We start from the raw sequence: 25,996 nt of genomic DNA, 5'->3' as shown, positions 1-25,996 counted from the left end.
GAATGTGCTAGAATTTGCATAAAAACAGACGATGATCTCCTTCTCCCTCTTTTCACTCATTTCTGTACACTGAAGTGCCCTCACCATGGAATACAACAAAATGTCAAGTCAAACACCCTATCATGGAAGTGCTGCAGCTCATTTAGAGGTGCTGTTTAAATCCAAATGTCTTTCTAACTACTCTTGAAACAATAAAGCTGATACTGCACCAGCTCCTGGGCAACTGCTTCTTCAGAGAAAAAAAATCTAATGCACTTCCTTACACCCATTACAGCCAATTCCAGCACTCACACTTCTGACTTAATAAAGCATAACGTAGCTGTGGTTATACAGAATATCTTGAATTTAAGGAATGAACTTTTTGGCCTGTTTAGGTGTAAAATATAGAAATGAAATACCGAGTGATTGGATGTCTATCCTAAAAATGTGTTTGAAAGCTTCTAACTCAATATTATAGAAAAAAAGCAGTTACATAAAAATTTTAATTCAAGCTGACAAGTTAAAATGCCAGAGGTTCAATTGATAAACATTGAATTGGTGAGAACTTCTTAGAAATGAGGATTACATGAGGAATGTACCATTTACAGTTTTACTTTATTTTAAAATTACTTTTGCTGTTAATCTTTGCAGTTCATTCTGATATGCCTAAAAACTGTATTTCACTGCCTGTCAAAATTATCTTCTTTTAGTGTTATATTTTAACATGATTGAGCCTTTTATAAATTAGAATTCAGAATGTTTTTATATGGCTGTGCAATCTTGACATGATATCAGCAGAAATGTGCAGAGGCCCAGAAAGAAGTTACGATCAGTAACCTGCTCTACTATTTTATTTTATTTTATTTTATTTTATTTTATTTTATTTTATTTTATTTTATTTTATTTTATTTTATTTTATTTAGCATTAGCTTCAGCATAGAAATGCTGTTTCAGATTCACATTTTCCTCTTTCTTCCAAGTGCCTTTTTACCTTCAGGGGTCTTTTCTGGAACCGTGAAAGTCTGCAGAATTGAGTCTCAGAGAAAGTCCAAATGAGAGGCCTAACCGGTTTAACAATGGGGAATCTTATTTATACCATTTTGACATATCATGGCAACTTTCGATGCCTGTTGGTATATCAGACTGAAAGTATGAAATTATAAATTGCTTATAAGATTTAGTGAAATACTTACAGTTTATAGGAGATTATATTAAAACAGCTATAATGATGTTTGAATTCTGAGGCAATAAACCACAGTTCTCAGGCAATAGTGGGGCTAAGTATTTTACCTGCTGATGAAAGAAGTCCATTTATTTTAAATTCTTACATAAGAGCAAACAAAATGTTCATTTTTGGTCTGGTGAAAAAGGAAAAAATCCAATTACAAATAATATAGTATTATAAATAATAGAGATTAAAGTGTGAAATTCTTTTTTAAAATATTCCTTTTATCCTTTTATGACAAGCTTTATAGAATTTAAGAGACAAACTCAGAATTAAGAGAAAATCATAGTCTCATGGTATGATCTTCCAAATAGGAGTTAGAAAGTGTAAGTAGGTTATTAGAGCATTAACTGACATTCGTTTCTAAAATATCTGCATCACAAAAATGCATCTGATTTTACAAATGTTGTTTATTTAATTCTACTTCAATTCCAAGTGATTTTAAGAGATCTGGACATCAGCTTTTCAAACTTCTGAGGAATATGTAGAGCTAGAATTTTTGTACTTTTTTTTTTTTTTTAATTTTAGAGTCTGAGTAACCATGCTGGTTCAAAGAAAGATCAAAAATTTTAAATATTTAGGTATTAGCTTGTCTGTTTTATCTTCTGAGTGAATACTGATCAAAATAAGTAAGGAGATCTTCTGTAATTTAAGGTGCTATATTAGTGAATGTTGTTTCTCAAAACAATGTGTGCTATTTGACAACATCCTGTAAAAACACTCAATTCTTGTATGTATGTATTTACTACACAGCTGCATTCTCTCATCTTTTAGGTATTGAACCTGTTTCTGGCCTTGCTGCTGAGCTCATTCAGTTCAGACAACCTTGCTGCTACAGACGATGATAATGAAATGAACAATCTCCAGATTGCTGTGGCGAGGATTCAGAAGGGAATAGATTTTGTTAAAAAGAAGATACGGGAGTTCATCCAAAAAGCCTTTGTTAGAAAACAGAAAGCTTTAGAGGAAATTAAAGCACTTGAAGAGTTAAACAACAAGAAAGACAGCTGCATTTCCAATCATACTGCCGTGGAAATAAGCAAAGATCCGAATTATCTTAAAGATGGGAATGGAACCACCAGTGGTGTAGGCACAGGCAGCAGTGTGGAAAAATATGTGATCGATGAAAATGATTACATGTCATTCATAAACAATCCAGGCCTCACTGTGACAGTGCCTATTGCAGTTGGAGAATCAGATTTTGAAAATTTAAATACAGAAGAATTTAGCAGTGAATCTGATTTGGAAGAAAGCAAACAGGTAAGATTTTTTGTATCTTAACAAATAAATTGAATTCATACATTAACATATTTCATAATTACATATTTAGAATTGTTTAAAAACTATCTTTGCAGGAAAATATAGTTCAGATTTTATTATTTTATGTAATTATAATTCAAGAAAAAAATTACCCTATGTGGTGATACGCTAGAGGGTCCTTAGAGATGACATTTTGAATACTATTTATTAGCATTTGGAAGATGCACCATTTTAAATATGATTATTTCTTTCACAATTTTATGAGGTTTTAGGACTAGCACACATCTCATAAGGCATTCTTTCTGTAGTATATAATGCGATTAGGTGTTGTGAGATAAGAGCATTGTAGAAGGCTAAGGAATGTATACAGCTTTGCATACCCACTCACATACAGGTGTAGAAAAACTATTGTTTTCTCTGTTTAGGGTAGTTCTAAACATGAACCCTGAGACATCATAAAACAGTGATGTATTCTGTCTATTTAGAATGTTTTGTGATTAATATTCATACCAATTTTGGGTTCAGAGACTATGGCTGGCTGAATTGAAGTAATCCAGATACCAACTGATGTCATGGTAAAGCACTAGCTCAGGTTATTCTGGAGAACAGAATAATCCTGTAATATAGATACATGTGGAAACAGTTTACTTGAAAGCCTTAATGCTACTGTTATTGTGCAAAGAGACAGAAGCTGGTCTGAAAACCAGAAGTCCTGTGCCTCAAAGTATGAGTGGCTCAGATACCAGAAGTTATCATGAACAGGTGATAATGGTATTCAAGGAAAACCTCCTATGTTGGAGTAATGATCAATGACAAGCTAACAAATGCTTTAGCAGAATATAATTATATTCAATAACATTAGACATGTAGGAACTGTGAGGTTTAAGGCATCAGGAATGATGGATAAATATGTTTTCAATTAGATTAGAAACTATGATGTTGTGTGATAACTCATTAATACACAAGGGTTTGTTTACCATAAAGCTCTTCTATAAAGAAGGCCAACATTTATGACTATATCATAGCTGTAAAGCTGCCAGATTTGCAAATAATACTGTATTCCTCAGCAATACCAAACTACACTAAATAACAGTAATGGATAGCCATGATCCAGTTAATCACACTATGGTCTTTTGCTAAAGAACATAAAGGAACACAAAGAGCGTGTGTTTATTTGCAACTACAAATAAGGTTACTCTGCATAACAATTGTAAGATTAAGAGCAAGATATTATATCATCTGACTGAGTTGCTCAGTTATGAGAAAAACATTTTCAATGCAGACATATAAGATAGTATAGCAGTAGTGCTTAACCCTGACAATTTAAGAGTATAAGAGACACAGTTATGAGATTAACCAGTATAAAAACAAAGCTTTCAGAGTGACTCTGGGTCTGAGAGCTAAGTATTTTTCATGTAAGATGATCAATGAACCTTCAGCAAAGTCTTCAAAGTATTTTCTTATATTCTGATGTTTTTTAAAATGACATTTTACTATAAATTTCGTGCTTTCCTTGCAGTTAGTTTTGATAAATGCAGTGATGAGTGCCTTCCTGGTAATTCCATCTTATGAAGTTACATGCCTAAAAATTTCCCAAACACGTTACTTTCTTAAAAGTGTGCACTGTGCATTAGGAAGCTGGGAAGCTTAGAAGCTCTGCAGATGCTGAATGTGTGGTTCTGTGACACGTCAGCCCCAGGAGCGGAGCTGGCTTGGGAAGTTCCCGTCCATACCTGGCTCCTGGTCTCCTGGCAGTCTTTACCACTTTCTCTGCTACAGGGCTTGTGGGTCTGTATTATAAGGCACGTCACCGGAGTGATGTCAGTTAAACAACATTGTTCCATAGTTATTATTTGTTTATTTCTTCTTTAAGATAGATCAAATGGTTCCGTTTACACTGTACTGCCATATATTCTATCAGAACAGCTGGGGACAAAACAAAATGCAATGCAAAGGCAGAAACTCCTCTGCTTTCAAGTGAATATATGATGTAAATATGCCCCAAGAAAAAAGAGTAAAAGCCCTTGTTGTGCTGAGAAGTTCTGAATGATACCAATTGCAAGGTGACTTTCACAAGTCAGTTGCTCTTTTCACTCCCATCTTTGCTTGGTTCAGGCATCATGTTTTTTTCTTCTAAGGCTATTCTCAAATTTCAGGACCGTAATAAATTGAAAGAGTTGGGTTTTTTTTTTAATGAACTTCAGATGTATTCATACATCTTCAGGAAGAGAAACCAAATCCGAAAGTCTGTATGAGCAATTTGAAAGCAAGTATTTCAGATGACTGTGGGAAATCCACCAGTGAATGATGGATGGTGTCTATATTAAGAACTTGTGGATAAATTTTCAACAGAGATAGGATATGTTTAGGACTTCTGTGGAGCCTCAATATTTCCATAGAGTATAATAATCACTAGCATTACAAAGCTGGAGCAATAGGGCGTCCCTCAAGCTCTGCTCACTCACAACTGTTTAGCGCTTAACTGTCTGGGATGTATTCATACATTGCAAGTGTGCATACTGTGGATGGTATCTAATAAGACAGGAATTTCTTACCAGTGCCCTGAAAATTGTGAATTCTATATTAACTGCAGTTTCTGCCCTGGATTCCTTATTCCATTGCTTTGGGATTAATTTTAAGGAAAGGATAAAGTGCTTTTTCTTATTGTGTGCACAAAAATCCACCTGCTTTGGTAATACATGAAGAGACGTTCTGACGTGTGACAGGAATTTGTGAAGATGCCAAATCTTCTACCAAGTCGACAGTACTGTTCGATCTTTTGCTGCCTTCTGATTGTCTTTTGAGGAAGATAAAGAGTATATTGCCGCAGTGTTTAAGTTACTTCTCTAGAACAGTACACCATTGTTTGCTTTATTTTGCCTCTCGAGGGTAACCACTGAGACAGCATTCCTGCCAGGAGAAGGCCTGGTCTGCAAAACAAGGGGTGAGAAGCCAGAACTTTACTGCCTGAACCGTGGCAGTACATAGCACTTAAAACACCCTCAGGAGGTATGCCCTTTAATAACTTTTTTGTTTAACAACAGAGCTGTGGGAAGTTAGATCTACACAGGAACTGTAAAATAAGACATTTTTTTTCTGGTGTCTTACTGACTGTCACTGATGTTAGAGCAGAATGATTACTTAAAGTCTGTCAGCAATAACAGGTCACGCTGGAAGTGGGGCAGGGCCAGTGCCCCTGAGGAGTGTGGCAAGAGCAGGTAATTACTATAGCAACTGTAACCATGGGTGAGTGAAGAACAAATTGTAGTTTTTCCAACTTTTATCATCAAATATACTATGGTGCAAAATAACTGACCACCAAATTTGTTTTTGGAAGACTGGTTCTTTTTTTTTTTTCCCCCTTTCTTTCCCTCCCATTTAATAAAAACACTTTCTAATTACAGAATCACAGAATCACAGAATGTTAGGGATTGGAAGGGACCTCGAAAGATCATCCAGTCCAATCCCCCTGCCGGAGCAGGAACACCCAGATGAGGTTACACAGGAAGGTGTCCAGGCGGGATTTGAATGTCTGCAGAGTAGGAGACTCCACAACCTCCCTGGGCAGCCTGTTCCAGTGCTGTCGCCCTTACTGAGAAGATCCTTCTCAAATTTAAGTGGAACCTTTTGTGTTCCAGTTTGAACCCATTACCCCTTGTCCTGTCATTGGTTGTCACCGAGAAGAGCCTGGCTCCATCCTCGTGACACTAGCTAACAACTTCCCAGTCTACCAGAATCTATCCTGAAACCCGGTTGCAAGTTCCGGACCTAAGGAAGATCTTTCTAACACACACCACTAGAAATTCGGGCAACTCTCTGTTTGGATGCAGCATAACAATAACATTTATCAGATTTAAAAGTTACCCACTACTTTAGAGTAATAGTTGGCTGAAAGAACCTGAAAGAAGTGAACATTTCATTGATACTTCGAAAGAGGATTGCTTTAATATCTATTATCAGAAAACAGACAATGAATAACTCATGAAAATATCCAATGAAATAGCAATCAGAAAGAACAGATTTCTTCTCTGAAAATAAGATACTTGAGATAATTAACTTTGAAAATAATAAGAAAATTAGAAGTAACTAACAGGAATAATTTGGTGCTTTTTAAAGTTAATACTGAGGATGCTGTTTCTATTACAAAATATGCCTGCTAATCAGTGGAATAAATGGACTATACCTATCTTACCAAACATAAGCCTTCAAACTATCATATTTTGGTACCACTTCACAACTGTTCATTATACCTGAGTCACAACTTTTATTAATAAAGTTTTGGATTTCAACACAGAAAAGTAATTTCAGAGATATTAATCAGTTATGGAAAGCTTATTTCACAACTAAAGAAATACCTACAGGCCTTTATCATTCAGAATTCCAAAAACCTTTCTATCTACAGTATATGTACACTAAGTACAAATTCAGCTTGGAGAAGTAAAGCTGCTCAGTTAACTTCTGAACCCACAACAGATAGTTTTAATAAAATTAAAAATAGTCTTCATCATCTAATTACCTGAATTTTCAAAACAAGGAATGAGTTCAGTTTTCTGATCGGCTTCACTAATGCTTTTGTGACTTTTTGTGACTAAAAAGACAGGAACACAGTTCTTGCATTCCCAAAAGCAAAGCATTGCCATTGGGCTTCAACACATTTCTTAACCAAAACATACCAAGTAATTATTTGATCCATTTTTTGGATGACGTTTTTATCACATTTATTTTAAAATATCCAACAATCTAAATTCCGTTTTCTAAAACTGACCAATTCTGGGACAGTATCTTCAAAATTCACCGATTCTCTAAGTTCTGGACTAGCTGCAGATAAGTAATGAATGACACTGTATCTCTGGGTACACACACCACTGTCCACACACCAATCCAATACGCTTTTGAAACCATTAGAGAGAGATTCAAAGTATTTTGCTTCCTTTATGTACTCTTTTTGCAAATAAAAGAGATAATCACATAGTCAGTTAAGTGAAGACTAGAACATTAAACCAAAAAACACTTAAAATTTTCATTAATATGCATTAAGCACTATATAAATACTGGAATACTTTCAAAATCTGCTAACCATGTCTTTACTAATTTAATTAATTGTATTTTTATTTATGAATTACAGTTTCACAGTGCAAATGATTAGGTCAAGCTTCTGCATTTCTTATTTCTCTAAAATAAACTAAAAAGTTCTGTAGAAAAGTTTGCTGAACATTTCAGGTGGTATGTATTTCCCTTTTTGCCAACTCATGATAAAATATTTAATAATTATGTTTTAATTGTGTTAAAGCCATGTTTGAATTAGAGATTCCAAAAAGAGGAAAACTAAAGATCCTGTGTCTTGAACTTCACAACCTACCATTCTTACTTCTCACAGGGGTAAAACCAAGCTGGAGCAATCAAGAATGCAGCTCTGGTGCTTTTTAACCAGGTAGAGCAACGTGTCACCACTTTCACACAGGTTACCTAAGCAAGTTATACATATATATGTGTACATATATATAATCACTTTTAAATGGACTTTGACTGGCCTGCATGCTATTCAGCTATGTACCTTCCCTATCCATTGCAAGACAGTAGAAACATGCACAGCTGCTCTCTGCTGAGTCTTGGGACTCACATCACAGCATGGTCAGGCGGGACTGGCAACCCCAACATACATTTTTTAACTCTGCTAATGATTTTTCTGAATATTTTAATACAGTCTTTAGCAATAACTGCATGCTCTAGAGGTTTTGAAGTATGGCTCATAAAAGTACTGGAATGTTATACGGTAAAGAGGCAAAAGAAAAAGGGAGCATGCATAGTTTTTAAAAAATAAAAACAACCCTTTTTGATTCAGCCCTTATAAATGTAAATATTTAATGAAATGTGTGAAGTGATATATGTAATGATTACTGTCACAACTTCAGCTCCTTAATGACTAACACTTAAACTATTGCACTAGCTACTTGCACAAAAATTATGCTTATAGTTTTAAATCTACAATGCACTGTAATGCAAATCTTCAAGGTGCTACGAACTACCTCCTGTATTCATTTGGGCAGTGCATATCTTGAGTTTTCTAAGATGTAAGCAGATCAAACAGTTTCATAATTGCTAATATTTTGCTTAGCAAATAAGCCCTCTTATAAAACTCTCAGAGTAAAGCACTTTGCAAATACTCTTTTCTTAAACTTTAAACTCCCTTATAGATAGTGATATTTTGGAATGTGTTTCACGACAGCAGCCTGTGACTCAGCTGGGGATTACACTTGGTGTAAATTAGAAAGACTATGGAGTAGTCAGTATCATTTCTATAAAATTCCATGCATATTTACCCTAGGTTTTTTTCATTATAAGCAAGTATAATCTCCGCTGATGCATAACTGGCAGAGCCAATGTGGCACAGGAGCCAAATTTACATGAAACATAGGAGGTCAAATTATCCTAGTAAAACTAGCCATCAGAATGTTGTTGGAATTGAGATTTCAGTCCTACAGCAGGATTCAAAGCTGCTTCCTTCAGGCAGTGTCACGGGCTACAAAAGGATAATCTAATTGTTTTGTGCCATTGGTTATAGTGTGGTACGATCTACCTATATTATATCATAGTATAAATTGTCCAGATATACCAAAATAAATCAATATTTGTGAAATATTCTGAAAATTCTCAGATTCTACTGATTAGATTTTAAACCAAGATATGCTTCAAACATCAAACTTTAAGGAAAGAGATTTTTAAAGTAGATTTCTTAATATTACATAAAAGTCAAATATCCTATGATCTGAGATTTAAAGTCAGTTTAGAATCACTTTGTAATTATTGATCCCCATTATTTTATGTTTTGTCACCCAATTACAGTGCAGCTTTCGAGATTTGAAGGATAAAAACACATGGCTGAATTACCAAAGACAATTTGTAATGGCTGAATCCCTTTATTTTATTGTCACCTGAATCATGAAGCCGTTTGTAAAGCTTAAAATTTTAGTAGCCTGCTCTTGCTCTTATTGAAATCTAGAATAAAATCAAATGAGAGCAAGACTGGGTCCTAAGTGAATGCATTTAATTGTAAATGGGCACATTAACATGCTGTTGGTCAAAGCTTGTTTTAGTGATCTAAGCTGTTGAAAAGAGATGCACTGCTCTGAAAGGACAGTATGGAGGCTGATTATACATATATTAACCAAGTATTTGGTGTGGTGATGAAGCATTTTTTAATGTTATATCCTATACAATAATATCTATAATACTGTTTTCAGAAAAATATAACCCTAATGAGGTAGTCTTGGTTTTTATTTTATTTTTGTATGTGGTTTCCACAGTATTGCCCAGGCTTCCGCTTTAGTCGAGCATGTTGTTTTGCTGATTCAGGCCTTGAGAATGCTGCATCATAAGCAATCGCTTTAAAATGTTTCCTTTTAAAGGAAAACGTGATATCACTGAGGATGAAAATAAGTATTTACAGGGCATGGCGTGTTCTGGTGGCTGATAATCACATTTTTGAGGTGAAAAAAAGATTGTGTTAATCCATCATGTATCTCAAGCTTCCTACTAGTTTTATTAGTTTTATTGCTAGAAAATAAAGATCATTAAAGTCATCTTATTTAAAATGCAATGGTTCTTTCCTAATTTAGAGTCTTGAAGTGAAGAAGATGAGTTCTATTAACTTAATGACTTTTTTTTTAATAGTGCAATTGTTTTAGATTATTTGAAAAAGAATGAAGAAAATGCTTTATGTGAAAAACAATGAAGATAATTACAGTAGGTTTTGTTTGTACTGATTATAAATTGCACCTCAGACACTTGGTTTCAGCAACTATGCTGACAGGACTGTGCAACAGAATTTACATGGGAAGATGCAGCTAAAAAATTGATTGCCTTCTAATTGGCACCCATATAGATGAATAATTGATGCTTACTCTGAACCTTTATCTTGTTACTATTAAATCAGTAATTGTTTTAGTGATGATGGATCAGGCCATGAATTACTTTAAATTTCCCTAACTTGAATGTTGCAGATTATTATTTTCACAATATTTGGCTTTTATTTAATGAAGAAATTGCCTACAATTTCAGTGACAGGTTTCAGACTTCTTATTTCTTTGTATTACTATGATGTATAATAAGAGAGTTGATTCAGAAATCTTATTTCATTTTTGAAAGAGAGCCATACGTGTGGATAATAAAGTGGTGTGGTAATAATGCTGAGTACATTAATATGCATTTTGGTCTGTAAAGGTATTACAGAAAGCAAGGTTTAAAATATTCTCCCTACGTGAAGTACATAACATTTTGTTTCAGACTTACTAATCTACATGACCAGTAATAAAATTATTCTGTTTAGAGGTAATACGGCTGTAACAATTTTACAAATATAAATTTTGGAAGTCCCAGAGGAAGTGCAGTATGAAAAGGGAAACACGATATTTTAACATGTTTACTAATCAAAAATTAACCACTGGAAAAATCCAAATCTCAATGAATTTATCCAAATCTTTTCACATCTGTCAATGTGATTTTCCATGTATGACAGACCATGATATTTAAAAGGGAAAGAATGTTCTTCAAACTCATCCATGTGTGCTTGTCAGAAATCTTTTCTATTATGCGACAAGTCCTTTATTTTTGGGCACAATGCAGTATCAGCCATGCAACCTGATGTCTGAGTGACCCCACATCAACTACATCTGCACATGTGTGTGAAGGGCCGCTTCTTGATACTTAACCCTGAAATTACCCATCACCCAAAATAAAAGTTTTCAAAATTTCATCCATCTCATGAAAGAGTTGAATATGAGGAAAGAATTGCTTATCAGTGTAAAGATATATGTGCCATTTATTTCATGTCTGGCAGAAAAAAATCCCTTGGCTCCCAGTGCATTTTCCTGAAGGGACTGGGTTTTAAATGAAGTGGTACATAACCAGTTTAAATTTGCTGAAGTGTCTCTGAAGAAGAGAATACATGGAAACAACACTTTAAAAAGTTATTGTTCATTATATGATGCAAAATCATTCAAATAATCTGAACAGTGTTTTTCTTTATATTCTAAAAATGTCACTATCTCGAAAACTAAATAAGAAGAGCATTCTCTCAAAGAATTTGTGTAGAAAGGTCTTTATATTGGTCAAAGGGCATGATCAGATCTGTTTAGCTGAAACCACAAATTCAGCCTGTGACCCAATGCCCTTTTGTTACATCAGTGAGTGTACAGTCTGAAGTATTTAAGTTAGAGGTGCATTCTAATTTCCTCCTTGAAATTTGTACCTATTACTGCTACCTGGTATATACCAGAAGTATTTCACTGCCATGCTTTTTTTAATGTTGCTTTCTGATTACATGCCTTGTTTCACAGTAAAAGATAATGCATTTTGGATGAAAGCAATGAAAGACACAAATGGTATTGACAACTGAAAACAAGTTGCAAATTCTGTGTCTAGTTATCGCATTAGTTGTGTGTATTTTTAGCAGGTTTGTCCTTTCAAAATATGCATTCTTTAAAGGATAAAATTATGGCCAGTCTTGCATGACTGATGAACAGCTTCACCCAATCCAAATTTCAATGTGCTTGGTAAAAAGTGACTTAATTTCAGTTGCTTCATATCACTCTCCAGTTCTTGCAGTTTTCAGCTCTAGAGGTGCTTGTACTGTAGTAAGGACTATATTTTTCACTGCACACAAAAATGGTAGAATGATAGAAAAAAATTGGATCGAAAGAACCTCAGGTGGTCTCTCAATATGCATGGGAGACTGGAATGCAAAGATATTTGGAGTTGGTAATTTGTGCATTCTGCAAAAATGAAATTGTGCAGATATACACCATTAAATACCATTAAATTTACAACTTTTTAATCCAGATATGGTGTATGTTTGTGAAAACACCATCTGTAGTGGACATGAAGAGACATGTGGAGCTTTCTGTTAGTTCATTCTTCTGGGAAAACTAAGACACATTTTCAGTGTTATCCTCTATAGTAAAGAAAATGAAATAACTCGAGAGTGTGGTACATGCAAGCTCTCCAGTTTTAATACTACTGAGAATACTTCAGAAGTCTTATACATGGATCAGGTTAGTAGTTACTTATATTTAATTGTTCCCTATGAGAAGACGAACTGGGAAACAGAACTATTCACTGTACTGGTCATTACTGTGTTTTTATTCCTGGTGATGGATATTTGTTAGTATAAATTTAGTGTTTTTCACAAGTCAGAGACTGGTATTATTTGATTCAGTATCATTTCTTATAGAATATGTATCTAATGAGAAAAAAAATGTTCTGTGGAATTTTACTTGCAGAAACTAAACGCATCCAGTTCATCAGAAGGCAGCACAGTTGATATTGCTCCTCCTGGAGAGGGCGAGCAAGCAGAAATTGAAAGCGAAGAAGCTCTTGAACCAGAAGCCTGTTTTACAGAAGGTTGTAGAATAACTGTTGACTTAAGAGATATATTAGTAAAATGGCATGATTACTAGGCATATTTAAGTTCTTGGGACATTCAAACCTGTTGGACCTTGATGAACTCAGTACTCTTGCCCTAGATTGCTGGAAATTGGATGTCAAAACAAGGTTTCTCTAGACTTTGAGTAACTTTATCTGCCTGGCCATTGCATACATCTTGTAAATAAAAAACTTCATTGACTCTTCTATTCTTAAAATGCTTTTCATTTATTTGAAAGGGCCCTTGAAATTTGGAACAAATTAATTTTTGTGAGACTCCAACAACAAATGGAAGTTACATACCAACTGTCAAAAATACCAATGTTATCAATATTTTGGATTGATTAATTATGCCTACTGTTGTCTGATTTCTCTGCAAATTACTTATCTGAATTCAGATATTCAGCATCCTATAAAAGAGGATCTCAGTGTTTAATTTAAAAAATGATGGTAAAATTTGTTAAACCTTCTAACAATGTTGATGCCACAGTAAATATTGACTTTGAAATAATTTGCATTTGGATACTAATATCTCTTAATCTAATGCAGGTTGTGTGAAGAAATTTCCATGTTGTCAAGTAAGTATAGAGGATGGAAAAGGAAAAATTTGGTGGAATCTTCGAAAAACCTGCTACAGCATAGTTGAGCACAACTGGTTTGAGACTTTCATTGTCTTCATGATTCTCCTCAGCAGTGGAGCACTAGTAAGTAGAAAAAAAATGCAGATGCTCAAATATTTAGATATCTCTTCAGAAGCAACAGAAAAGTTCAAATTTGCTTCAGAAAGACTTGCTTTTCTTGGAGCTGTATAAAACTACCTGCATTCCATCACTTGAGAATGGAATGAAACTTGACCCAAACTTGAAAAAGTTTGTTACATTTCACGTGCACTTTTTTAGTGATACTTCCGGTTTGCAACTGTAAAGCTGGCACAATTTTATTTACGCCACTGTAGCTACTCAAGATTAAAATTGCATGCTGATTTTCAGCATGTTCATCAAGAGATTTGAATACAAAGGACTACTGTTAACTGTGAATATATAGCTAAATGTATGATTTGAAGTCCCTAATTCCTTCCAGGCTCAGCCACTTCTTGGATTCTGCTACAAAAGACCATGCCAAAAAATGGGATAATAATTTCATTCTGTTCCTTTTTTGGAGGCAGGAGATAGGGAAGAGTGTGATAGCAAATTAAGGCTAACAACCACTTTCCAACAAGATTTACATTACCCACCTTTCCAGTCTTACTCAAGTTGAATGTCTGCTACAGTATCAATTTGCATAGTGCACATTCTAGCAAATAAATTGCTCTTTAATTTTACTTTTGGACATAAGTTTGATTGATGGTGCATAGAAATGTAAACTGCCTAACTGCCTTCTAGAATGGACTAGACATATCTGGAACAAATTTTGTACAAGCAAGGGTCATTTTTGTGTATGCAAAAGTTTCTTGATACTACAGTGGATGAAAATTCATGGTTTATTTCTTTATTCATTAGTAAGATACTCCCAAACAGGGGAGCACACATAAAGTTGCTCCAATTTGTAGTATGTTTAAAGATGGAAAATACGTAAAATAAGAGGATGCAGAACAAGTGGAAAGATTAACTCTAACCTACTAATTTTTTATCATTTATTCCTCATCTTTAACGTACGTATTCTGTGAAATGTTAGTAATACCTGAATATATTTTTTTCACAGGCTTTTGAAGATATATATATTGAACAGCGCAAAACTATCAAGACCATGCTGGAATATGCTGACAAAGTCTTTACATACATTTTCATTTTGGAAATGCTTTTAAAATGGGTAGCATATGGTTTTCAAATATACTTTACTAATGCCTGGTGCTGGCTGGACTTCCTGATTGTTGATGTAAGTACACAGTTTTCCATATTGTAAAATGCACTAAAATCCTTTACGTTGTAAGACTCATTACTACTAAGTAATCTTTTCATAACCATGCAAAAATGATTCACATTGTATAGTTATACTGCATTAATAATAGCCTGCAGTGATCTGGACAAGTTATTTAAAGTACATTTATATGTCAGAAGGAAAAGAATGGCTGGCCATCATTTTGTTCATTCTTCATGATTAATAATTTCATTGCCAGGATGTATCAAACTTGAGATTTTATGAGGAAAAAAACCCTAATTTTGACACATGCTATTTTTAATGGACTCTGATTATACTATCTTATTCCTTTGCTAATCCACATTGTGCAACTTTCTTCTGCAAACATTGCAGCTTTGAAAGCGAAACAATACATTTGGTCCAGATTTCACCTGAGTTCTCAGAACTTTGTCACCCAAAACTATCCTGTCATCATTTTTAGTTAAATAGAAAGACAGTGGCTATTTGGTCTAAAAAATAATTAGTTTTAATGGGCTGACAATCTGGAATAGTTAAATCAGCTCTGACTTGGCAGGGTTTGTGACAAAAGAGAATACAAGATTTCTTGGCTGCAATCCCAGCTGTGATATACTTCTGTGCAAAGGCCTTGCTTATGTTGTCAGAAGGGATCAAAGCTGGTTTTACTCCCAGAATATTTTGGTCTCTTGCCTTCACACATTATCTGACCCAGTTCATCGGCTATACATGTCCTCAGCATGGAACAGAGATGGCATCTCAGAGCAAATGTGCATTTATAGTAATTTTTTGCCTGAGCTACAGTATTTCTTCCTGGTCCCGTTCTTATTCTTTATGAATATATAACAGAAATGTATGGGATTTGTGACTCCCAGAGGAAAACAAAAACCTGGCTAGACTGGCCTACAACTCAAAAGGGCAGACCTCTTTTTTTAACCTGCTCAAGTTAGTTTTGTCTCACTGTTAATCTCTACCTCTGTCCTGAAAATCTGCTAGGTTGGGGCAGCGTGAATGGTTTTCTTAAGACAATGTTAAAACAGAAGACAGATGCTCCTTTCCAGAATTAAGAATGGACTTTTTTTATATATAAAATACAACTGATGTTTTAATTATTCTTTTTGTAACATAAACCTAAACAGATTATTCAAAGCCATACTCCATGGCTTATTAATAATAGTTTAGTGCCAGAGATGCTGTTAGCTGAACAGGCTCTCAGAATTCTAAAGAACATCATCATAAATAAAGTGTTTTATTTTCCCGACCTTCTTTCCATAATTTTTAATTTTATAAACAAAAGCATGACTAAGTAAGTTTGGAACCTTCTACTTTTGAACTGTATGCGATGTTGCAGAAAGTGGTAAAAAATGTCTTTCTGGGCCTAGGGCTAATTCAGCAATTCCTTTAGCTCCACCAGACAGCACTTGAAAGAAATATATGAACTCATGCTATCTTCCTATAGAAAAGCAGAGAATCTACACTGCTTTGACAGGCAGTTTAAACAGGTGTGATTCAGTGGCATTCTCCCAGTGAGAACACCAGTGAGCACTTCATTGGAAATGACAAAAGTTAATCAAATTGTTTAATTCTGTTCTCTAAAATTATTCAAGAGTAAACACTGATAGTCCTTTGGGGCTTTGACCTTCAATATCTTACATACCTGAGTCTCTCACTGTGAGAAAACCATAGATGCTCTCAGTGATTGTGACCAAATTAGATTTTAACAATTACACAAAGAAATGGCAATTTTCAGCTCTGTCAGTTTACAGCCATGACAGATGATTCTTGATACACCTGGCTACCACAGTTCAAGACCTTATCATATCATCTCTCTGCCCCACTCTTCTGATGGATCACAGAATCACAGAATGTTAGGGGTTGGAAGGAACCTCGAAAGATCATCTAGTCCAATCCCCCTACCGGAGCAGGAACATCTAGATGAGGTTACACAGAAAGGTGAATATCTGTAGCAAGGAGCAGATATTTGGGTGGTGTGCCTTATCTACCCAAAATCCAAGTCTGGTAATTTCATTCAGACATATTTATCAGTGGTTTAAGGTAAGAGACTGAATTTTGGATGCAGGCAGATGAGAAGCAGGGACGCGTTTGCTTTTTGGGGGGGAGACTAATTCTGGCAAAAGCATCCGGTAAAGGCTTGAGACAGCAATGTCTTAAGCCAGTAGAACTAGCTGCTATGGAGCATGTCATCCTCTACCTTGGATCTATGTAACATTTAAAACAAATCATGTATTTGCTAAATACTGTAGGACAGTAATGGATCTGTAAGTGGAATTAAATCTTTGACCTTTATGACCTTTATTGCTCTTGCCTAATTAAACACCAATGGGTACAGGTTTTGAACAATTAAATGTAGCAAAACAACCTTTCAGTGGGGCTTGTCATATGGTACATTGAAAGCTGGTCATATTGATGGCTTATATAATATTTCTTCATATAGCTTAAAATGTTTCATGCTTATTTGTTTAAACAGTTAAAGTAATTCAATTAAATTATGCTCTCAATCTGTATATTAGCTTTTCAGAACAATTAACTCAACAGCAACATTCTGAAAAAGATCACGGTCACATTATACTAATATACCAAATGCTGTATGCACTGAATAGGAGGATACTGCTGCCATGACAACTTCAGAATAAAGATAAGAAGAAATAAGAAGATGAGCATATTGATGTGCTGGGAAACTAGACACAGAAAGATACATCACTTTGTCTTCCTAGACAGTCTCATATATCTTTATGTGTATCCTAACATGGTACAATATGATAAGACTGGATAATCCAGAAAGTAATGAATTTAATTAATAAATTCAAAGGGATATTCAGATGATATATGCATGAAACCGAAGGCTCTTGTTCAGCGAGTTAGGGAACAGAATCATTGCTTGCAGTTATGCCCCTAAACAAAATTAATTTTAGGACTTGCCAGTAAAATACCATAAATTAAGAATTATTCACCAAGTACATAAAGAAAAAGTTATATTATTGTAGCATAGGACCATAACATAAGAAAGGTGAGATAAGACATAAGAAAGGCTACACTGGGTCCAATGTCCTGTCTCCAAGAGAGCATAAAATGCCTGCCTGAGAAAATTATAATACAGTATCTCTCTTTCAAAAAAAAGAAAAATCATTTACTGCTCAATAGAAAGAAAAATATTTGGATTTTTCTCCCCTGAAATATTGTAGTTTATTTTTATTCTTAGCTAAGTGTAATGTCTGAACACTTAAGCTGCATGAAAGGTAGGTTAAGCTGTGTTGGAAGTGAGGAGGACCAAATGCCACTGAGGACCTGGAATTAAATCACATGAATTAGCCCCCTCAGCAAGTAACACAGAATTCATATGGATCAAAATTTTAGGCCTAAGTAGAAAGAAAGTCAATTTGGAGCTGTATGACCAGCGATTTGGCTCAGATGACAACCCTGAGTGAGGATCCTGAGCAAGGCTAATTGTGACTACTAAGTTTCGAACCAGTTTTTGCAACAGATAGTCTACACGAGAAGATTCATTCACAAAAATGTGGACATACAACCCTCCAGCTGTAGGAGATGAATATAAAGATTCTTTCTACCATTTTGAATTCATTTTCATTTCTTAAAATTACTGCTTCTGTGTACATTCATATCTCAAAAGAAATTATCTATTTTTCAATGTACAGACATTTATTTTCTCACCTGCTATCAACAAAACAGGTGGAACAGATGACAGAATACCAATCTAAGACTAAGAAAACCAGAACAGTACTATATTTATCCTGTATATAAAACAGAATTAATATCAAAGAATTCTAAGCAAATCTTTGCCTCCCATTTGAACTGTCCTTCAGAGAAAAATATGTTGCTTAGAATAAATGAAGTATTCCTCTGCGAAACAACTTCAAGTTTATGATGTAAGAGAGCTAGCACTGTGGTAAGAAAACCTCAAACAGGTTGAAGTGGAAAACACAAACTAGGCTGGAAAATGACTTACAATCAGAACCTAAAAACTGCCAACAGACACAGTGCCACTGAAGTTACAGGAGCTACAGTGATGTAACCAGTTTGTATGGAGACTTGTTTGTAAAAGATAGCTGAGACACAGTACTCGTTTGCAGAGAAAAGTATAAAATGAAGGAGCCATTAATATGACTTTGATTTTAAGAGAGATGTCTTGTTCTCCAAATGAGAGACATATTTTTAAAATATATATTTCGTAGTTGATTTTTAATTAGTAAAATGTGCTGTCTTTACACTAAAGTTTATTGTTATTTCTGGCTATCTTCTTGATGTGAGTGAATCAATGAATATTCTATTAAAAATACAGAGAATTCCGCATCTTGTTATCTCTGTAATATATTAAAAGTGGCTAAGGATAAAAAGACCTCCCTTAATGACAATGATTAATAACCATTAATGATGATAATTAATGTAAGGCAGAAACAATAATATTATCTTTTGTAAGTGAACAGACTTCAGTTACAGACTACAGAAAATCACTAAGATTTTCTTCTTAATATGCTTATAAATCACAGCAAGTTACTTTACAAACTTATCCATTGCAGCAATAAAATAAGCCTTTGATAAAAAGAACTACAACCTTACGTATCATCTACTTGAAAGGTACAGTGATATGAATTCACTAAAATATTACCTTGTTAGATTAATTTACATAGCAACATAGTAATGAATAATTGATTGCTATCTGCTCTCAGATTGTCCTTTTGAGATATGAACTTGTAACTTTGGTGTTTGTGAATCGTCTAATTGTTCTTTATGGATACAAGTAACATAGGAAAACACCTTTTCATATAATGGGTGAAATCTTGCCACTCTTATCAATGAATGCCTATTTCTGTACAGCCAGTTATTTGAAGAACCCTCTAGACTGACATACAGAAATGAACATTTGAGGGGTTTTTCAAGGACTCAAATATGCCTATGTTCATTTATGTGTCTTCTATGCTTTTGGTGGTAGAATGGAATAAAATATGAATAAGGTATCATATTTCCGCATTCCCGTCTCAAAAACTGTTCAAAGTAAGTAAATTAATTTTTTTCACATTGGCACTGTTCAAAACTCAGATCTATTTGAGAAGCAAATTATGTATTCCTTCCTGAAGTGGACTGGTGTATAATAAAATCAGGATCTCACTAGTGTTGTAGATAATAAAGCATAATAAATGCTAGCATCTGTTAATATTTATACCATAATATTTCCTATACTTAAAAAAGAAAGAAATAAATATTGAAAGAGTTGTCACGCAAATGAGAAAGTACCACCTCTGTCAATATATATTTCACAGATACCCTGGCTATTGTTGCTATGACCCGTTTGACTTAGAATTAATATCTACAATAAAAGCTAATTAACCACTACATTTTAGCATATTATTAGTGATTATAGATATTAATAATACTGTCAGTAGTTAATAAACTATTTTAATGTATTTAGAAATTTAAATTGCTTGGAAGGTTGAACCTGAATGAAGTTACTGAAAGCATGGCTATTTTGTCTTTAAGTATTTTTGAAACTTTTATCCTTCACCAACTGTGTGCTTCCATCTGACTCTTAAATCCTGTCCAGCTATAACAAACATTTAATAGCATATATTCTTTTTTTAAACATGTCTTCATGTGATCTCTTGCTTTTCCAGCAAGTATGAAAATTGTGGGAATGGGCCTCCACTGTCTCCATAAGCAAGAATAGTGTTCTTCCATTTGTCACTGTTGATCTTTCTGCTGATTGAATCTGTATTATTTTTAAATAAAAACTGTAGAACCATTTCGGTAATTTTTTTTTTCTGTATTTTATAGGTCTCATTGGTTAGTTTAATAGCCAATGCTTTGGGCTACTCTGAACTTGGTGCCATTAAATCGCTTCGGACATTAAGAGCTTTAAGACCTTTAAGAGCCTTGTCACGATTTGAAGGAATGAGGGTGAGATAAAACGAATGAGTCTGAATGAATGTCTGCAGACAAATGTTAATGTAGAAGTGTGACAGTAATGCGTGCTGCAAAGAACTCCAGAATGGGAAGCCTTATACACAAGAAGTGTACAGCTTACATTTCTAAATGAGACGCTGAGCTCATTCCATTTCCCTGCTCACTGCTACATAGTTGTGTTATCCCAGCCCCCTGACTGTTAACATTTCCATTGATTTTTGGCCTATATACAAAAGTCAAAGGAAACTAGAAATTTTAGAACTGAGGGTTGGAGGGTTTTTTTTCTCCAGTTTAGCTGGGGACTTTATTTTATAAATTTCTGCAGCTAACTTCTGTTCTTGGATTATCAGTGATTCAGGGTGGAACAGGTACGCCAGAAAACAAACCAAAACAAAACAAGAAGAAACCGTCAACAGTGACACACCAGAAACTAAAGCCTCCCTGTGGCTTCCTGTCTACCTGCCTGGGGAAAAAAAATCTCGCAATAAATGCTGTAGTATTAGGGGAAGGTTCTCTGGACAGATAGCTGAAATAAGGATGGGGATAGAAGTATAGAAGGGGAGAGGTGAGAAATAATTTTCTGAGCTAGTGTTCTTCATAAGAATGCATCTGCTGCCATCTTACCTCTCCTCCTACACAGCTAAACCCTTCCTGTTAAGGAAATCAGTATTTTATTATTCTGCCAAACTGACACCCCTCCTCCTGTCCCGTCCCCCCCCCACCCCCACAAACTGTTACAAGCTGCCTGCTGAAAATGCTATTTCCTGGAAAAACTGATGGATACAAAATTAACAAGTTAATGTTACTAAGATATCTGCTTTTAATCTTTCACCTCAAAACACCCAGATGCTGCAATACACTTTATATGTGGTCACAGGTTTCCCAATAAACAGTGTGGTTCCTGTCTGGGTTGAGGCTGCTGATGTTCCAGAGGTGGCCCCACTTGCCAGCACAGGGGAACACGGTGGCACGTCACCATCACTGCCACATTTCCCATGATTTGCATTGCAAACATATCTGACAAATGGGCAAAACCTCTATTTAACTCAGACTAATTTCAGTCAAATCAGTGAATTGGAAAAGTACTACTATTTTCAAAACCATACACAAAAAAAACTACTGCAGTCTCTACTGATCAGGCAGAAAATTATTGCCTGGATATGTGCAGCTTTCTTGTAGTTCAGTCACAATAAGTAAGTAAAAGAAAATTTTGGTAAAGGGATTTCATTTGATCTTTTACTGTCACTTGCCCATATATAGTAGCTCGATTGTTTTAATGTAGTGAATGAAAAAAAACCCTAACAGATAAGTGTAAGAGCAACTATGGCATTCTAAAATCAAGACCTATAGCAGATGCTGTTAATAAAAACTGAACAAGATGTGCTTAATTATTTTATGTTGTTTGCAGATGCTAAAATACATTAGTGTCATTATATACATAAAGTTTCTGAGAATAAAATAATTAGTAATAATAGTTTTACATGCTGACATTTTATTCAGTCTTCCACATCATCATTCTTTGATTTTTCTGGTTTATTTTCTATTTATAGTTTTTGATTTGTACTGTTGGAATTTAACATTTATTTCTCTCTTTTTCTTTAGAGCACACAAATTCTAAGAATCCATCTTGCTACTAACAGGTTTTCTTTTGCTTTTGAAGTTTTTCCAGACTTTTGCGTTGTCTTGGTTTCCATATAGTTTTATTTCTTGCTTTTTTCAATCTCATTAGTGTTTTTATTGAACCTTATATAACGTTTCCCCGTTAAATTTGAATGTAATATTTTAACTGTCCATTCCATATTAATACTGGTTTAACATATAACAAGTATTTTTATTTTTTTGTTCATAAACTAAGTGGCTATTTTGTCTAATTTGTATACTAGGTGGTTGTAAATGCCCTTGTAGGAGCAATTCCATCCATCATGAATGTATTGCTGGTTTGTCTTATATTCTGGCTCATCTTCAGCATCATGGGAGTAAATCTGTTTGCTGGCAAATTCTATCACTGTGTCAACACCACAACTGGTGAGATGTTTGATGTCAGTGATGTCAACAACTATACTCAGTGTGAGGAACTCATAAAAAACAATCAAAGTGCCCGATGGAAGAATGTGAAAGTGAACTTTGATAATGTAGGAGCTGGATATCTTGCGCTGCTTCAAGTAGTAAGTAGATTTATATATTTTCTTTCTGTTCTTTTTAAAGAAGTCTAGGAAAAAATGTGCAAGCTAAGACTGTTAGGTAGTGGAATAATTTCTTCATAGCAATGACGTACAGCTTACACAACTGTATTATATTTTTATCTGTAATTTTTGTCTTAGTGATAGTAACTTTCCATTCCAAGGCTAGGGAATACAGTCTCATCACAATGATAATAATGTGGAAATAAATGAAAAAGGTACAAGAATCTTTTCAGTGTTGCACAATATAAACTTGAGGAATGTACTTCATGAGTCTTACCATGGTGGACAAAGCTGCAAGTTCCCTCTAATAATTAAAAAGGTCTCTCCTTTCCTTTGGGAGCTCAATTATCTTGTAAGACAAGAGGGCAGACAGCAGCTTAAAAAAGGGCAGACATCCTAACCAGCTGTCTGATCTGAAGTGAGCAACCACTGCCAATGCCTCCCACATAATCTGTTCCTAGGTATCGTTACACATCCATAGCAACATCTTTCACAGTCAAAATCCATTATCGAGGCACTTACGGCACTGTGAAATAATTTTTCTTTTGTCAACAGCATGGCCAAGGTAGAGTGGATTTTTCTTATATTTATACTCATTTAAGGAACCACTTTGTAAGTAGATATCCATGGGAAGAACATGGATAGTTACTGACAGACAAATCCTAATTGAGTATTAGGTCTGACTAATCATATAACATCTTCTGTTGACATCTGCATATAAACAGCACTTGCTACACTAAGAAGTACATGAAACTACAGAGACATTAAGCTGTGGGTAAAATAGGAAATTGCAAAATACTTTTATGACAAGAAAATACTCATGATTTATATCTATCATATTCCATTAATGGTTGTTAAAGTGTCATTATAATATACTAAATAAATATTATGCTACTTATTGTACTTGCGAAGTATTAAATTTTGTTGTATTACATGGCATAGTCTTTCTATTAATTACTGCTACTTATACAAAGTCTGTAAATTGTATTTCATGTTCAATTCCTTTTCCCGTATACTGTGATACAGAAACGTCTTTATTCTAGGTACTTGTGCTGGTTAAACAGTGACAGTACTGAGCATACCTTTTATTTATGCCAGAGGAATAAAGACCTTACCTTTTCACAGGCTCCTTGGGTTATAATGGAGCTTCTGATAACTGATATCTGACCCAAAACAAAAGCATGAAAGCAAGCATCTGCGCTTAGATGATTGAGTTCTGCAGAATGACTTGTCTGTAAAGTGACAAACAGCTTCACTGTATGAAAAGACGTCAGAAATGTCATGGGATTGTTGCTGCTCTGATATCACCAAGTTACCTAAGTATGATATGCTTGTCCCTTCTATCCCAGAGCAGGTCCATATCCCTAGCTGACCTTGATTCCCAAATTAACTACCTGGCTTAAAATGTTTTGCCTCTCGTGTGCTGAGTAGTACTACTAAATGATTCTAATTCTCTGACTTCAGATCGCATTGCTATCCTTGTACTTGAGATTAAAGTGATCCATCTTAATATCAATACTTGCCTCCGAAGATGTATAAGGAAAACTTCTAGTCTCTTGAAGCTGTGTCTGAGTGTCATCTGTCATCCATCCAGATAGAGTCTTTAATTACTATATCACTCCTGTGGACCTTTCATTCTCCTTCTCTTGCTTTATTTCTTTTTGTTCTGATTTTTCATTATTTTCCTTTTCAAATATTCCCTTGCAGAGATTATGGGATCATTTAGCATGTATCATGCCACCTCTTCAGCTGATTGTCTCCACTACCGTTGTCCCTCCACTCTGCTGAAACTCCGCTCCTCTTCTAATAATTCTATGCAAAGTGCACCAAATAGCTGTCAATTGTCAGCTGCGACAGAAACATCTCTGAAGCCTGGCTCCTAGCACACCTTCTTAGTAAATTTGTGTTGCACTGCAAGATTCAAGAGGACATGAACACTCATAGAGTGCAAGTTTTCTGCTGTGAAAACTAGCAGCTGTACCAAAGTACCAGAGCTACTTCTGGCAAGGATAGATGCAAATATATTCCTTGGGCTGGTTCCTCTCATCAGTCTCCTCAGGACAGATGCTCTGTATCTGTTAATTTCACAAGCTTTTTAGCTCTTTTTTTTTCTTCATCGTGAATAAGCTTGGTAACCTTAGCTAATGAGCAGGCACCCACACCTTCAGCTAGCATGTCACACCAACCCTTTGATGTTCCTCACAAAGTGGACATCTTCTTAGAGCAATGATGGCAGATCTTTTTTACTCTTCATTCTACTCAAAGTCTCTATAGGCACTTGACCCAAAGTCTTATAAAAGTTAATCACAGCTCTCTCACAGTTCCATTTTTGGTCTTCTATAAATCTTATCCCTCAAGAACCCACATATATGTGGTTATGAACAAAGCCTATTCCCTTTATGTATTTGGGATTAAAACATTCTTAAAAATACCATGTCAGTTTAGTCATAGCAAAAGCATTCAGGTGCATGTTGGTATCTGTCCAGAAGTTGTACTGCTGACCCCATCAATTCATGCTGTAAACCTGATAAAATGGCTGTGACCATGAATGATTATAGAAGATTTTACCTCAACAACTCCAGCATTAATATTTATCTGAATCTACCATTCATACGCAAAGTAAGCATCTGCAGCTCCAAACACACAGCGCCCTTGCTAATGCCTTTAGAGCCTGATTTTTAATATTTTCACAATACCTACAAAATAATTTTTCAAAATATAGTATCACTATGGGAAATATTTTATTATGCCTGTGTGGTTTATAAACTCAGGTATGATTTCATTAAAACTTAAGGTCCAAATCCTGTGACCTAGTCATTTTCCACATTATGAATTTATATAGGGGAGATGAACAACTGTATTTTATTTCTAGGCTACTTTCAAAGGATGGATGGATATTATGTACGCTGCTGTTGATTCAAGAGATGTAAGTTTAAGACTTTAAAAGACCATTTGTTGGTTATATTCTGATACAGAGTATAGAATTTAAACAGCTACACATACAATAACATTAAGAATTATAATCAGCACCAATACATTTTTTATGAGATATATTTAGTCTAGAAATGAACTTATAGGTAATTTCATTAATCTTAGAATTTGTAGTGGGAAGAATTAACCC

At 34.8% G+C, this 25,996-nt stretch overlaps 1 protein-coding gene across 8 annotated transcripts in view; it reads left to right on the top strand.

The window, feature by feature from the left end:
- The window catches only part of LOC136102869 (sodium channel protein type 2 subunit alpha), a 77,698-nt gene that overhangs the window by 42,690 nt on the left and 9,012 nt on the right, over positions 1 to 25,996 (top strand). For 7 of the 8 annotated variants that reach the window (XM_065840288.2, XM_071810996.1, XM_071810995.1 and 4 more), the window contains 7 exons: positions 1,979 to 2,464; positions 12,742 to 12,862; positions 13,433 to 13,587; positions 14,585 to 14,758; positions 20,564 to 20,686; positions 22,576 to 22,857; positions 25,748 to 25,801. In XM_065840288.2, coding sequence (XP_065696360.1) covers positions 1,979 to 2,464; positions 12,742 to 12,862; positions 13,433 to 13,587; positions 14,585 to 14,758; positions 20,564 to 20,686; positions 22,576 to 22,857; positions 25,748 to 25,801 — 1,395 coding nt within the window. The remainder of the gene's footprint in view (positions 1 to 1,978; positions 2,465 to 12,741; positions 12,863 to 13,432; positions 13,588 to 14,584; positions 14,759 to 20,563; positions 20,687 to 22,575; positions 22,858 to 25,747; positions 25,802 to 25,996) is intronic. The other variant, XM_071810997.1, reaches the window with a different exon arrangement.

The sequence above is a fragment of the Patagioenas fasciata genome, chromosome 7 (assembly GCF_037038585.1).
Source record: "Patagioenas fasciata isolate bPatFas1 chromosome 7, bPatFas1.hap1, whole genome shotgun sequence".
Lineage (NCBI taxonomy): Eukaryota > Metazoa > Chordata > Aves > Columbiformes > Columbidae > Patagioenas > Patagioenas fasciata.
This window is presented reverse-complemented; position numbering and strand designations above follow the sequence as displayed.